This window comes from Gobius niger (genome assembly GCF_951799975.1).
Source record: "Gobius niger genome assembly, chromosome: 22".
NCBI classification, from domain to species: domain Eukaryota; kingdom Metazoa; phylum Chordata; class Actinopteri; order Gobiiformes; family Gobiidae; genus Gobius; species Gobius niger.
This window is the reverse complement of record NC_136873.1, coordinates 16,452,923-16,469,219: the sequence shown is the minus strand read 5'-3', so window position 1 is coordinate 16,469,219 and position 16,297 is coordinate 16,452,923. Positions and strand designations below refer to the sequence as shown.

The window sequence follows — 16,297 nt, the reverse complement described above, 5'->3', positions numbered from 1 at the left end:
TAATGGTTGCATATCAATAATCAGATTGCTAGTATTTAAGAGCGTTGCTAGTATTTGTCCTCCATCAGGTTCATCTCCCGCACTCACACGCTGGACGTCGTCACACTTGGAGAGCCCCCCGGAGTCACTCGCGATCTCAGGTCCAAAATAACCCGCCTCGTAATCCGGCTAAAAATGTCCGCCGGCAGAAGCAGATTTTAATCAGGCCATGGGACGCTCGGTGACTGCTGGAAGACTGAGCTCGGGCTTGGGCGGTGTTGACAAAAAACTAATATCTCACTATTCTGGGGGACTTGATTCGATTACGATGATGGAGCGACATCTTTGCATTGGCTTAAATGACTTGAATTGAGGAAATGTATCTTGTTTTGAGCGGTTTTCACTCATTTAGACACTTTTCCTGATCGGACCAAGTTTGCTTTGCTTGTTTGAGGACATTTCAGACCAGTTCTAGGGCAAATCTCGCTTGAAATAAGAAAGTAAAATTGCCAATGAGATAAGACCAATTTTCTCACCCCAATTGGCAAAGAAAATGACCTGAAATAAGGACGAAATGTATCGAAACGAGTCAGAAACATCTCAGAACAAGTGAAATAATCTGGGACAAATGCCCAAGAACTTCTTAACTAGTCAAAACAACTAAAATTTGGATTATTGTGCTCAAATTGAGATGTTTATACTGATCTAGTTAATTACTTTTTGCAGTGTGCTTTGTCGCTCAAAGATAATTGTCCTTAATAGACGACGACAAGGCAAAAAAATCCACACAGTTCGTTCCCCTTCTTTTCCTTTAGTTTTTGTTGTTGTTTTCCCTCATTTCCCCCACAAAATATATCAACTTTTCCCCCCATTTTTCATTTTTTTTCCCCCTACATTTTCCCCCCATTTCTCGACTCAATATTGTACAAACAGCAATTTCAATATCATCTCGTGGACGATGAATTGCCCACCTCGAGACGGGACGGCAGTCTGAGAACCCCCCCCCTGTGCAGGCTCGTCTTCCCCTGAGCGGAGGTGGCGGCGCACCTGACCCGCCACGCTCAGCCCTGGACGGAGCGGCTATTTTTGAGGCGTCACTCGTAAGTCACACCCCGGGCTCCTGTTGCAGAGAGAGGGGGGCATTACAAGGCCGCGGTGCTACAAAACAAACAGGATCCGGCCCACCCTGGACTATGGCAGGGGGCATGGAGGTAGGACTTTTTATCTCAGAGCTCGGGGTACCGTTAAATGAATAATAAACGCCACAAAAATGAAACAAATAAAAAGTATTTCTCTTTCAAAATCTTTAGCTGTTTCAATATTTCTTGAGTGTTAGCCCTTAGCTTCAAGTCAAAAAGGCCCATTGGGTTCAGAACTGGACTCACTGGCGGGCACTGTTTCACAATGCAAGCCCCATAACTCCTGACATTGTCATCTTGGAATAAACCCGTGCCATCAGGGAGGAAGTAATCCACTGATGGAATAACCGGTGGCAATGGAACGATGTGTTAGATTTCATCTTCATATCAAATTTTGAATCCTTATCTAACATTAGCATTTAGGGAACAGAATTTCCCCCAGTGTTACTGTCCGTTCAGTCCACACGAGCAGCTGCAGCTTTTCCCTACAGTGTATTGTAAAAAAAAAAAAACACGAGAGAAAACTTGCTAGTCGGATGGTCTTTTATAATGAATAAAGAAAAACAGGACAGCAGCATGGCCGACAGAACTGAGAGATCATTGAGCGGCCGCTGTCTGTCCAGGATCTTTGAGTTTGACTGTATTTTGATTTTTCTTTTTGGAAGCCGGCGGGCAAAGTTTACAGATAAAGGTGACGTTATTCGCTTGTCATAGAACTCTTTTAAATGTTCATGTGACAAGTCCTTCCTACCTGCTACAGTGTCAGTCGCCTCCATGCTGCTTCTTTGTTTTGTTTCGATGCCGGGGATTTCTGCCCCTTCTTCCTCACAAAAGCCTCACAGAGCAGAGAGATTTCTGGGCTGTCGGTCACGCACTGCTCTCTGGAGGTTCAAGATCTTCAATGATGTTAAGGTCAGGAGACTGTGAAGGCCATGGCAAAACCTTCAGGCTGCACCTCTTTGGTGTAAATCCATCCTGGAACCGATGGATTACCGAACCGTAGAAGCCATTTGCTTTTTAACTTCGGCTTTGTCGTTGCAAATTAATCGTATCCATTCATCGTTTGACCAAAAGATGTTCCCTGTGCCACGAGGCTGCAATACAACCCCAAAGGATGATGATGGATCAACCAGGATTAACACTTGGACGGATGTTTGCTGAACGTAACCCTGACGAAACTGCAGCTCCAGATCAGAACAGTTAGTTACACCAAGGTAAAGGACGGCGAAACCAGTTGACCTTAGTGCATTCGTGCAGACAGAGTGCACCAAAACACATCAAACTGAATTCTTCTTTCACAAACTTCCCAAATGAAACAGTTACCGAGTCCACAGACCAATGCTATCCACCAAATCCAATTGACTTCTCGGAGAAACCCGGATCACAGCGACCCAATCGTCTCAATAAAGTTCTCGTCAGCGTTTGATTCAATCACTATAACTAGATTTATATCCAACTGATCCAAATGTCAAACGATCCCACTGGGAGAAGAAGAACTGTTTAGTGGAATCTAACCTTCTGTAACTCCATTTGTTCGTACACGTTTTACTAGATTTGTTAAGCGAGATTCATTTGAGGGTCCAGATTAGTACGAGCAATGACGAGCAATCGACGTCAGAATCAATTGAAGCACAATTTCTGTCGTTTTCTGTTTTCAAATAGGAATGATTTTTTTTAATTGGCCATAACATGTAGACATTCACAGAGCAGGGGGGAATAAGTAAGTGAACCCAGGAATCTAACGCTGTTGTGAATGTCAAACATTTGGATTGGTTGTTTTCCTAACTTTTCTATTGACGATGTCACGTTGTCCAGGCCCTGAGGCAACAAAACTGCCCACACCATGATTCTCCTGCTCCAGACCTCACAGTGAGCAGAGGGTTTTGATGTTGTGATATGCTGTTCCGTTTTTTTCCTCCATACATGACGTGTGCTCCGTTTAAACTGTGCTCCTTTCGACCTGGGACGAGTAATCAGATCCTACTAGGGCTGCAACTAACGATTATTTTGGTAATCGATTAATCTACCGATTATTTTTACGATTAATCGCTTGGCTGTGAAAGGTGCACGGAAATTGTATTTCTTTTTTTTATCACATAAGCTAAAGTGGCGCCGCTTGAGGACATGTTGATGGAGTAAACTTAAAGTAAACATTTGTAGGAGGCTCTTTCTTCTAATTCTGCTTTTGATTGGACGAGACAAAGACAAATATTAATGAAATTTATAATGTACAAAACACTGCAGACCCTCACTTTAAAAACAAAGTAGGTTTTCATCCAAAATACATAATTGTCATGTCTTTTTTGCTCTATTTTAGTCTGTGTTCACTAGAAAACGATTAATCGATTACTGAAATAGTTGACAACTTTTTTAGTAATCGATTAGTTGTCGATTAATCGATTAGTTGTTTCAGCCCTAGATCCTACATTTCGACAGTGGATGCATTTAGTTTTATCTTTACTTTCATAAAGCCGACGTTAGAACAGGCCAATAACCAAACAACGAATTACCAACCGGTGATGTAATCATTGTTACGGCTGGTTAGTACATTATTGGCCTGACGTGAAAGTTGTTCACATAATAAATTCAGCCAATAATGTAATAATACTTCAATCTGAATTTATTTTCAAAAAGTAACACATTAAACGTTATTGGACGTTATTATGTTATTGGGCGTAATTATATTATGTTAATGTTGGCGCAGCGGATCATCTCATGATCAGAAGGTCGGATGGTTGTCAACTATTTCAGTAATCGATTAATCGTTTTCTAGCAAACACAGACTAAAATAGAGCAAAAAAGACATGACAATTATGTATTTTGGATGAAAACCTACTTTGTTTTTAAAGTGAGGGTCTGTAGTGTTTTGTACAGTGTAAATTTCATAAATATCCGTCTTTGTCTCGTCCAATCAGAAAGCAGAATTAGCACAAAGAGCCTCCTACAAACGTTTACTTTAAGTTTACTCCATCAACATGTCCTCAAGCGCCGCCACTTTAGCTTTATGTGATAAACAAAAATGAAGAAATACAATTTCCATGCACCTTTCACAGCCAAGCGATTAATCGATTAATCGTAAAAATAAACGGTAGATTAATCGATTACCAAAATAATCGTTTTTGCAGCCCTAGTGCACGCTGTCATTGTGTCCTTGGGCAAGACAATTCACTCACCTTGCCTCCAGTGTCTGCGTACATTGGTGTATGTGGAAAAGCGCTATGTAAGTTGAGACCATGTGTTATTACGCTATTGGCCCTGAACACGTTTCTGACCATTATGACACTATTGGCTGTTATTACGCAATCAGCCGCTATTACATGTTTGGCTCCTATAAGGTCTGACATATTTGGCAAGTTTTCTTCATGAAAGTTTGGCAATTGCGACCACTCAAATTGCAACTTCAAACAGCTTCAGCAGTGCGGGGCGTTTGCCCCTGGAGCCCGTCTGTGCAGTGGAGCTGTGTGGATTTCTCCCGCGGCTCGACAGTTCTTCGGTTTCGTCTGACCCGAGAAGCCAGACACATTATTGGGCCGTTGCATGATCAAGCTTCACTGCAAATATCTGCAGCATGTGACCTCGGGAAATCATTAAATCGACACCGGTGGCAAGTGTTCAACCGCCAGGCCCTGGACCCGGATCATGTCAGGGCTAAAACGTGACTCAAGCGGACGAGAACCAGAAAATCACCAAATGACCTCATGCATAGGGATGTCGCAATGTCATTGTCGCGATTATTGTGACAGGAAACATCGCAATTTTACGATTGTTCACGATTGTCGACCTCATGAAAGGAAACAAATGACACTTTTAGTTTTTGTACTTGAAACATTTACTGTTTCTGAAAATAAAAAAGTCTTCAAGATTCTTTTACATATAAAACACAAAGAATAACACAATGGTCAACTTTATTACTTAAAGCAGTAACTCTTCCCCCTAGAGGCCATAAGCGCAACTGCAGGTGTCGCAGCAAGTTACGATTTTTTAATTTATTAATTGTCTTGGAGAGTAAATACTACGCCGACAGGAAAGGCGAAGGGAGAGAGGGATATTGTACATCCAATTATACAATGGAAATATTTTTTTTCACTCAAACTTTGCTGTAAATACTGTTTAAAGTGACGCTAGCCCGCAGTTAGCTTTGCCCGTTAGCATGTTAGCTTCTTCTTCGTGATTCCATTAGTGTGTATTGGTGGCTCTGGTCCGGGGGCAGTCAAGTTGCAAACATGGTTTTCTGTCCAGAGACACCAGGGGGAGATGAAAGACCCTCCAATCATCCCATAAACACTTGTATCACCCCCACAGGGACTACGGAACGGATTTATTAAGGTAAACACGTTACTTAGTACTGCTTTAATTATATTGATCATTATGATTTGTATAAGGCCACTATCTAGTCTTGGATACTGTTATCATTTATTATGTTTTTTGTCAGATGTTTTGATGAACAGAAGGAAACGTTGAGTCTAACGGGACTGACTTGAACCTTTTGTTTTCTTTGCAGCTCTTCACACTGAAGCAGGGGAGGGAATTATGCAGCAAAGGATTATCTCAAAGATGTTGTTTCAGATTCGACGAATGTTGATCAGCGACAACAACACGTTGGTCATCTTTTAGCTTTTAGATACCCAAAGTGGTCCCACACTAAGGGCGGGTACCGTTAAACGTTACCAGTATGGTATCGGGAAGAAAAGGTTTAAGCACTACAGGTATTGAAAAATGAAAGTATCGAAAGCATTGCCCCCCCAAATTCATTCCACATTTTTTTCCTGTTTTTTATCGTGAAACAGGTTAGCCATGACATCCCTAAGAAAACGATCCCTAAAAAATAGTAAAGTCTAAAACCGCAGACAACCCGGAGTTCCACCTGAAAAACAGAATGGAGAACATCCAGAGAACATCCACGGGGCCTTTCCACCAAGGTGCTGGTTCTGGGCTGGTTCAGAGCTGGTTCTGGTGCCGGGTTGGTTCCATACTGACTTGGTTTTCCACCAAAATGAGAACATGTGCCTATTGTCATGGCAACGCTTTGGGAAGTCAACATCAAAAATGGATAGTAACATCTTACTACAGCCACTTCTGGTTATAAAATACAGAAAAATAAGTTTCTCTTTCAGTCACAGCAGCCGTTAACATTTTGATTTCTTCTTTCTAACTCTTGTTTTAGCTGAAGAGCATAAAGCAAAACAGTTTCCTCCACAGAGACTGTTTTGGCTTCTCCAGGAAGTTCTAAGCACAAACTAACTAATATTGATTGTTTGTTGGAGGAGAGAGCCACGCCCCCAGCTGCTGACATCACTGGTGCTCGTTTCTTGGTCCAGCTTTTAATTGGTTCCCGACCGGCACCAGATTTTGGAACCAAGAGCCAGCGTTTTTTTCAGTGGAAAACGAAAGAACCGGTTCTGAAACTGGAACTGGCCCAGAACCAGCACCGGCACCAGCTTGGTGGAAAAGGGCTGCCAGAGAACATCCAGCCACAGCATAAGGTTAGTTCTAAGCTTCAGTTTCTGCAGTACAAGAGGAGGGGAGAAACTGGCGAAGGACAACACGTCCTTCGCCAGAAACACCACATCAATGCCACCGCCATGTGAACCCGCACTTTAGCATCAACTCTATCAAAGCTTTGTAAGAAACTTGTGAAGTCCACTCTATCAGCCAGTCTATAAGACATTTGTAAATACCGTAAATGCTCTAAACTCAGCTTTTACACAAGATAACAACAAATAATCCGGTCCGCGGTAAAAACGAAACAGAAACCTGCAGTGACATTGTTGTCAATGCTCAGCAACGAAACACTTCCTGTTGTCCCGACAAAATAAAAGGCGTCAATGTTCCAGCCGCTGGGAGAGGGTTTGAAATGTTCATTAATAAATGAACCTAATATTTTAGGTGCAAATGGACACACATCTCGTTTTTCTTTGTTTTCCTGGTCGTCCGTTTTGCTCAAATAGAAATAAAGGCCTGTCTCTAATTGTGGCCTGGTTCCAATAAAGGCCTGGTCCTAGATGCCCTTGAGTAAATAAAGGCCCCGGCCTATATTAGAGCATTTAGGGTACTTCATAAAATACGTCCTTTTGTTTCTGCATATTAAGTAGCCATGTACTTCTCTGAGTACAATGGAGCTGGAAAGGCTTTTAGACAAAATAGTAAGAGTTACATAGAATGAATCTGCTGCTGCTGCGGTTTGAAAAAGGACTTGGAAAGTTGGAATATGATTCAAACTTCAATGTTTAGGCGTATTTGAGCAATGCATTTCTCCTTTATTATGAACAGGTTTGCTGCTGGCGGCAGGGGGGGCTCGACAAATGATCGGCTAAGTGGTCCTGGTCTAAAGTGTGGCGCATGTACTTGGGGTCAACTGCAAAATTGTTCATGAGGACAAATCCTAGTTTTTGAATGTACCTTCATGGACAATGGCAATAAACCCATTCTGATTGAATTTATACTTGGCGTACATCCACTTTTGACACATAAGACCTGGTTGGTTCAAGTCCTGAGTGGATCTTGATCTCGGCCTCATGGTGCTTGGAAGTTCAAATATTTCAGTGTGAAAAGAATGAGAAACACGGTTCGAAGCATATTCATGGTCACAGGCATTAAGGTTGTCACATATTAGTTGCTTATGAATAATTAATGATTAAGAATAGCTCGGAAAGCATTACTGAACTACTATATGACAAAGCAATGTTTAAACGCTGCAGTTACGCTACCACTAACAACATCCCCTCTGGGTCTTGGAGTCGCCTGAAATCTCATGGTACTTTTCTGGTTAAAGCGAGACACTGCTAGGTGAATAGGGAAAAAATGTATATTTACAGATATCAATTTGAAACTTCTGCTGTCGATCACTGGCATAAATGTGAGAAAAAAATACATTGCAAGTTTTCTGTCATTTTATCTTTTCATATAAGAACAAGGTGTTTTATGCCTAAAAATGCCCCAAATTTCCCATCTTTTTGGCGACGAAATCTGAATAATGGATAGAGCTACATTCAAATTCATGGTTTCATTTTATTGATGAATGAGTTACCAAGACGTTTTCAGAGGGGATTTTGGATTTCTTGTTTAGGTTAAAAATAAGCGTTTTTTTTAGTGGAAAAAATTGTAAAAATTCAATTTTCGCCCTTTTTTTTTGACATTCAAAACTCAATAAATGGGGCTTAGGGATTAGATAATAAAAAAAATCCCTCTGAAAAAATCTTCCAAATAATGTTCAGTCCAAGGCTGGAAAATGTGAAGTCTTTATAGTGTCGCCACAATGACAGAAAAATGTGTTTGGAGAAAAAGGCCCTTGAAATTGCATTCTCCCATATAAGTCTATGGGGGAACATTGAATCAGCGCAATATTTAAACATGTTCTTGTGAAGATTAGGCATATTTTCTGTTTCCGGGTGAAAGCTTATATGTTCAGAGACCAATTTGGCCCAAAACCTGCAAACTGAAAAAAAATGAGTTTTGCCTGCAGTGTCTCCCCTTAAATAAAATAAAACTGCCCTGGATCCGGGCTGGGTCCAACAGCCTCCATCCACCAAGCAGGCAGGCATGAAGGCGACTGAACTCTCCCCTTCCCTATCCCTATTGTGTGCATACATTTCATGTGTACAGTATTAGTAATTCGGTTTCGCTGTGTAAGCTTTACAAGCGGTTGATTTGACCACAAAGCAAAAATTGGAAAGTCAGCTCAAAAGCTCAACAAAATAGACAACCATCCCCGGACTCCTCAATTTTTGTATTTATTTTTTTTGGCCTCATAATTATTTCTCAAGTAAAGGCAAAAACAAACAATCAAACCCTAAAACTGCAGGGAAACACAGTCTAATCTCTAAATATCAACACCAAAAACACACCGAAAATCATTAAAGAAAAAAAAAAAGCAGCAGCACTATTTACTTTGCCGTGATCCAGTTTGATTGGAAACGTTGGCTCACAGGAAAGCAACACAGGAAATTCACTGTTATGCAGTCAGTAAAAGAAACAATAGCCATAACGTTAGAACAAAAGTCTTTACAAATTCATTTTAAACATGTAATGAATGCCAATCCTTTTTTTTTTTTACGTTCCCAGAAACATACATCGGCTACTTAACTAATAGTCTGGCTTTATGAACACAGGCGTGAACAAACGTGTGGTCAGGGGGGTGAAAAAAGGGCTCACAACAGCCCACGAAGTCAATAAGTTAGCAAAGAGTCAGCGGGAAAAGTGAACTAGGCGTGAAAGTTCAGCGCGTAAAAGTCATGCGTAATAATGGCACCGTTGGCACAGTCCGATTGTTCAGCGCTTACCTTGTGCCTCCGCGTCCACTCGCTTCGCTCTGGACATGACTCCGCGCCGACAGGGAGGGAAAGTTTGGGAGGAAGAGGAGGGGGGGGAAAGGGCGAAGAGAGAAAGAAGAGGCATCAAGTTACGGACGAGGGAGAACGCTTCCGGTCAGCCTTTCAGAATAAAAGGGGTTTAATAAAATAAATGCTGCAGAACATTCAAGCAGCACACAATGAGACAAAATATTTTTAAAAACAATATCATGAAAATGTGTTTATATATGAGTTATTTAGTGTTCATGAGTCTGATGACAGAGTTATTTAGTGTTCATGAGTCTGATGGCAGAGTTATTTAGTGTTCATGAGTCTGATTACATAGTTATTTAGTGTTCATGAGTCTGATTACATAGTTATTTAGTGTTCATGAGTCTGATGACAGAGTTATTTAGTGTTCATGTGTCTGATGACAGAGTTGTTTAGTGTTCATGAGTCTGATGACAGAGTTATTTAGTGTTCATGAGTCTGATGACAGAGTTATTTAGTGTTCATGAGTCTGATGACAGAGTTATTTAGTGTTCATGAGTCTGATGACAGAGTTATTTAGTGTTCATGAGTCTGATGGCAGAGTTATTTAGTGTTCATGAGTCTGATGACAGAGTTATTTAGTGTTCATGAGTCTGATGGCAGAGTTATTTAGTGTTCATGAGTCTGATGACAGAGTTATTTAGTGTTCATGAGTCTGATGGCAGAGTTATTTAATGCTCATGAGTCTGAAGACAGAGTTATTTAGTGTTCATGAGTCTGATGACAGAGTTATTTAGTGTTCATGAGTCTGATGAGAGAGTTATTTAGTGTTCATGAGTCTGATGACAGAGTTATTTAGTGTTCATGAGACTGATGAGAGTTATTTAGTGTTCATGAGTCTGATGACAGAGTTATTTAGTGTTCATGAGTCTGATGACAGAGTTATATAGTGTTCATGAATCTTATGACAGAGTTATTTAGTGTTCATGAGTCTGATGACAGAGTTATTTAGTGTTCATGAGTCTGATGACAGAGTTATTTAGTGTTCATGAGTCTGATGGCAGAGTTATTTAGTGTTCATGAGTCTGATGACAGAGTTATTTAGTGTTCATGAGTCTGATGTCAGAGTTATTTAGTGTTCATGAGTCGGATGACAGAGTTATTTAGTGTTCATGAGTCTGATGGCAGAGTTATTCAGTGTTCATGAGTCTGATGACAGAGTTATTTAGTGTTCATGAGTCTGAAGGCAGAGTTATTTAGTGTTCATGAGTCTGAAGGCAGAGTTATTTAGTGTTCATGAGTCTGATGACAGAGTTATTTACTGTTCATGAGTCTGATGACAGAGTTATTTACTGTTCATGAGTCTGATGACAGAGTTATTTAGTGTTCATGAGTCTGATACAGTTATTTATTGTTCATGAGTCTGAAGGCAGAGTTATTTACTGTTCATGAGTCTGATGACAGAGTTATTTAGTGTTCATGAGTCTGATGTCAGAGTTATATAGTGTGCATGAGTCTAATGACAGAGTTATTTAGTGTTCATGAGACTGATGAGAGTTATTTAGTGTTCATGAGACTGATGTCAGAGTTATTTAGTGTTCATGAGACTGATGTCAGAGTTATTTAGTGTTCATGAATCTTATGACAGAGTTATTTAGTGTTCATGAGTCTGATGACAGAGTTATTTACTGTTCATGAGTCTGATGGCAGAGTTATTTAGTGTTCATGAGTCTGATGACAGAGTTATTTAGTGTTCATGAGACTGATGAGAGTTATTTAGTGTTCATGAGACTGATGAGAGTTATTTAGTGTTCATGAGTCTGATGACAGAGTTATTTAGTGTTCATGAGTCTGATGACAGAGTTATTTACTGTTCATGAGTCTGATGTCAGAGTTATTTAGTGTTCATGAGTCTGATGACAGAGTTATTTAGTGTTCATGAGTCTGATTACAGAGTTATTTAGTGTTCATGAGTCTGATTACAGAGTTATTTAGTGTTCATGAGTCTGATGACAGAGTTATTTAGTTCTCAAAGACTTACTTTTAGTCATTATTTGGGCAGCACATATATTGTGAATGGCTTCGGCAGAATTCAAGCGAGCCATTTTAGTCTAGATTAATTTCAAAATTAATCTAGATTAATCTAGGTTTAAAAAAATAATCTATGCCCACCTCTAATCTAAAGTGAAATCTCAAAAGGTCTGTACATTTGTAAATAGTTTCTAATGACGCGTCAACCTGTGATCAATGGGTTGACAACAGCTGAAAACATCTGGATCATTTATAATTTGCGATGTTTGGTGGCTAATGCTAACAGCTATAGGAAAAATACATAGAGCAGGCTAATGCCAATGGACTCTGAAAAGTCTCCCGGACTAGCCGACTTGCTAATTGTTGAACACTGCTTCTCCTTTTTTATTTATTACTCAAGTACATGTAGTTGAGTAACTGAGTACTACCTGCCTATGGTTAGACGGCATCTCGTCATAGAAGGGGGTGTGGCTTCGCGGAGGGGGAAAATAGAATCTTTAGAGAAACACAATTGTTTACTCTTTTTAGCCATTTTCTGGTCGAATAACAACTTATTTATCACATAAATAAAGTCACGTGTAAATCAGGCCCATATGGATATTTTGTCACAACAGACTGTTCAGTAGAAGTGAAATTAGCCCGATGCTAACATGTAGCATCAAGTTAGCATTCTCCGTTATTCATGTATTTATGGACTGTTGAACCTCTTTGCTCCTCTCCATGTCTTTGTATCTTTATTTAGTAGAAACTATGTTCATAATTCAGCATTTGTTACAGTAGTTTTTGAATAATTAGAGAAAATGTCTGTATCTATATGGTGTTTAGTGTAGAATTCCAATTTTGAATTCAAATCATGTGACCTCTGACCTGCAGGGATGACATCATCTGTTGCCAGGCAATGGAAGAACACAGTGCTCTACAGAGTTCCATTCAGGCGCCATTCCTTCCTGTATCTCTCAGAAGAGCTGACCTGTCTCCTTCAGTTCTGCAGTTCAGAGGGACCTTGGAGGACGTGTTTTAAGCTCTCTGACTGTTTTTGTGACTGTTTGGTGAGTATCTGTGAGCACTCTTTGGCTGGAAGTATTTAGTTGGGTGCAAATTTGTCAAAATAACTCTTTTTTTGGTGTTTCAGATGCGATCGTCTTCAACATGAGTAAATCTTGGCCTACGACATCTGCACGTCGCTTGAGGGCCAGACGTAAGTACATTTTATAACTAAAACCGACCGCCTTAGACTTTTGAATGTAAATGAATTAGATTAGCAGTTGAACGATGTTGTGTCTTGACACTTAGCAGAAGAAAGCATTCACAGATCCCAAAGTTAGCTTTGGTACAGAATTAAACTATATATGACTGAGATGAAGAGATTTCTGTGTAGTTTTTATTTGATTTACATTGTCTATTGACACAAATCATGTATTTTATTTTCCAGGACGGCACACGTTTCCGTTTGACACAGGTTCGGCGCCCACAGACCTCACTACCAGGTCCAGTCCCTGTCCAAATGTTTCCAGCAGACTGACATCTGAGGCCAGCATGCCCTCGACATCAGAGGGACGTGTCCTTAGCACCAACCGGAAGAGATCCTCTGCTGAAATAGAGGACAGTGCACCTCCAGAGCCCAGGAGGGCAAGTTCTCCAAAGAAGAGAAAGTTTAAGACGGCCAGGCGCACTTTGGACGATGACGATTTGCTCCCAGCAACACCAACACGAATGCTGATCTTCCAAGAAGGACGCTCAGATGACAGCACCCGGGGGATCAGGGGAACTCCAATCAATACATCCTACACACCACCCCATACTTCAGAGAACATCGCCTCCACAGAAAACGTCCAACAAAGTAAGATCTTACGGCATAAACTACAACACATACGTGTAAATAACAATTGAATTATCATTAACAATCCTTTGTCCTTTCTCTTCTTGCAGATCCAGGTTCTTTCACACAGCTGGAATTCGACAAACATCCCCCCAACTATGAAGTCAAGCCAGCGGTTGTACAAGGTACGTCTGCTGAATTTCCACATGAAATTTGTACAAAACGAAATGAACACATTATATTTAATGTATGTTTCTTGTTTGCAGAATTCTATGCCAAATACCAGTTATTAGAGTTGATCGGAGAAGGAGGCTTCGCCAAAGTCTGCGCCGGAGAACGACTCGTAGACAAACTGCCTGTAAGTATCCTGTTCTGAGTCACTTTGTCAGCGTGTTGTTGGTGCTCAATATTTCCAAGTCATTTTGTGTTTTTGTGTTGTTTTCCTGGCATTAACTTGCGTTTTGTCTTCCACAGGTGGCCATTAAAGGGATCAAAAAAGAGAACGTTGTCTACTTAACAGAGTATGTGAATGGTGTTCAAGTGAGCAAAACGATCCTGGAGGTGTTCCTGCTCTCTCGGGTCGGCGCAGGACTTGACTCCGCGGGGTCCATAGTCACACCCCTCCTCCTGGACTGGTACGACGTGGGTGCTGAAGTCCTTCTGGTCTTTGAGAGACCGCAGCCTTGCATGGATTTAATGGACTACATTGAGTTATATCATGAGGAGGGTGTCGACTGTGAACTTGCCAAAGTAGGTGTCAAAATCCAATCGATTCACATGTCATTTACTGTGCTGGAAAAAAACAGAGATATTTATTTGTTTTTGCTCTTTTTGTGTCTTCAGGTCCTTTTCCGTCAGTTGGTGGAGGCCGCCATTGAAATGCAAGAGAGAGGAGTCTTCCACAGGGACATCAAGCCTGAAAACATCTTGATCGAGAACACTGATGTTGTTCCCAGGGCCAGATTCATCGACTTTGGCTGTGCGACTACCTTTCTGCCCGGCGACATCTTCAGACGAGCACAAGGTAAACTGTCAAGACCTCCTACTTTACTGAAGAGTGACAACAAACTAGAATGATTCATGACTGACCACATCTGTTTGGTGGACAAGTTCTCATCTGTTCATGTCTCTTGTGTTTTAGGTACATTGAGCTACTTCTCCCCAGAGTGGTTCAGGGACGGTCGGTACAAAGCTGGCCCCACCACCATGTGGCAACTTGGCCTGGTGCTGTATATGATGCTGTTCAACAGGATGCCACTGACAAAGGAAGAGACCATTGGATCCTTCAGACAAGTGCCCATTCCAGCTGGCTGCTCAGACGGTAAGTGACTACATTTTGAAAGTTTACCAACATGTGCAGATGCTATTGTTTTCCTTATGTTTTATATTCACCTAAATATTAAGCAGTCCTTGTCTGTTTGCAGATCTCAGGAGCTTACTGAGGGGGTGTTTGGCGAAGGATCCCGAAGAGCGCTTCACACTGGAGGAGTTGATCAACCATCCCTGGCTAAACGAGTGAATTTCCAGCTCCACATCGGTTCATCTCGGTATTACCCACCAGATGGGCCTGGCACTGACGCAGAGACAAAGACGGTAGCCGGTCAAAAGCAGAGACACACACGGACAGGACCACGAATCACCGCCTCATCATCGGTTCACTCCAGCTTAGAATCACGACACCCAATCAGTCAAAGGCTTTGTGTTGACAGAGAGAATAAAATGGCAGTCTGACTAAGTTTACATCCGCAATTTTGTTGTGGATGGAAACTTGGTTGGGTCTCTGTCCTCTCTTTGTCGGCCTGGGCCTGGGTGTGATGCTGGGTGTGACGCAGAGACAAAGAGCCTGTTGGAGTCTTCGTTCGCAAGTGGATTTGTGGACGCAGACTCACTGGGTCGCCGTCCTCGTCTCCCTGCTGGGGAAGGGTCTGGATGTGGATTTGAACGGATTTGAACCGACGCGCTAAGCAGGTACGTCAGTTGCCCCGAGACCATCCAACGGTATCCTTTGCACATGGCTTTGCTTTTTGTGTGTTTCTTCCTGTGTGGGTCTTTGGTTTGTATCTGGTGCACGCTTTACTGTGCAAATCAACACAGTGAAAAGTGCATTGGTCAAAAACAGAGACACACACGGACAGGACCACGAAGCACCGCCTCATCATCGGCTCACTTCCAGCTTAGAATCACAACACCCAATCAGTCAAAGGCTTTGTGTTGACAGAGAGAATAAAATGGCAGTCTGACTAAGTTTACATCCGCAATGTTGTTGTGGATGGAAACTTGGTTGGGTCTCTGTCCTCTCTTTGTCGGCGTGGGCCTGGGTGTGATGCTGGGTGTGATGCAGAGACAAAGACGGTAGCCTGTTGGAGTCTTCGTTCGCAAGTGGATTTGTGGACGCAGACTCACTGGGTCACCGTCCTAGTCTCCTTGTAGGGGAAGGGTCTGGATGTATAGATGTCAAAGGCTTTGTGTTGACAGAGAGAATAAAATGGCAGTCTGACTAAGTTTACATTCGCAATGTTGTTGTGGATGGAAACTTGGTTGGGTCACTGTCCTCTCTTTGTTGGCGTGGGCCTGGGTGTGACGCTGGGTATGATGCAGAGACAAAGACGGTAGCCTGTTGGAGTCTTCGTTTGCAAGTGGATTTGTGGACGCAGACTCACTGGGTCACCGTCCTCGTCTCCCTGTAGGGGAAGGGTCTGGATTTCTGAATGTCAAAGGCTTTGTGTTGACAGAGCCTGGGTGTGATGTTGGGTGTGATGCAGAGACAAAGACGGTAGCCTGTTGGAGTCTTCGTTCGCAAGTGGATTTGTGGACGCAGACTCACTGGGTCACCGTCCTAGTCTCCCTGTAGGGGAAGGGTCTGGATGTCTAGATGTCAAAGGCTTTGTGTTGACAGAGAGAATAAAATGGCAGTCTGACTAAGTTTACATCCGCAATGTTGTTGTGGATGGAAACCTGGTTGGGTCTCTGTCCTCTCTTTGTCGGCGTGGGCCTGGGTGTGATGCTGGGTGTGGCGCAGAGACAAAGACGGTAGCCTGTTGGAGTCTTCG

At 41.9% G+C, this 16,297-nt stretch overlaps 2 protein-coding genes across 3 annotated transcripts in view; one reads left to right on the top strand and one right to left on the bottom strand.

The window, feature by feature from the left end:
* kank3 (KN motif and ankyrin repeat domains 3) overlaps positions 1 to 9,477 on the bottom strand; it is a 73,858-nt gene extending 64,381 nt beyond the window's left edge. For both annotated transcript variants that reach the window (XM_079580927.1, XM_079580928.1), the window contains exon 1: positions 9,398 to 9,477. The gene's annotated coding sequence lies outside the window, so the exon portion shown is untranslated. The remainder of the gene's footprint in view (positions 1 to 9,397) is intronic.
* Positions 9,478 to 12,964: 3,487 nt separating this feature from the next.
* LOC306981239 (serine/threonine-protein kinase pim-1-like) lies at positions 12,965 to 14,766 on the top strand (the record flags this gene model as incomplete). Its single annotated transcript, XM_079580800.1, has 7 exons — positions 12,965 to 13,268; positions 13,358 to 13,432; positions 13,514 to 13,605; positions 13,722 to 13,997; positions 14,091 to 14,271; positions 14,389 to 14,568; positions 14,672 to 14,766. The coding sequence occupies 7 exons, from the start codon at positions 12,965 to 12,967 to the stop codon at positions 14,764 to 14,766; spliced, it is 1,203 nt and encodes a 400-aa protein (XP_079436926.1).
* Between the last annotated feature and the right edge of the window lie 1,531 nt (positions 14,767 to 16,297).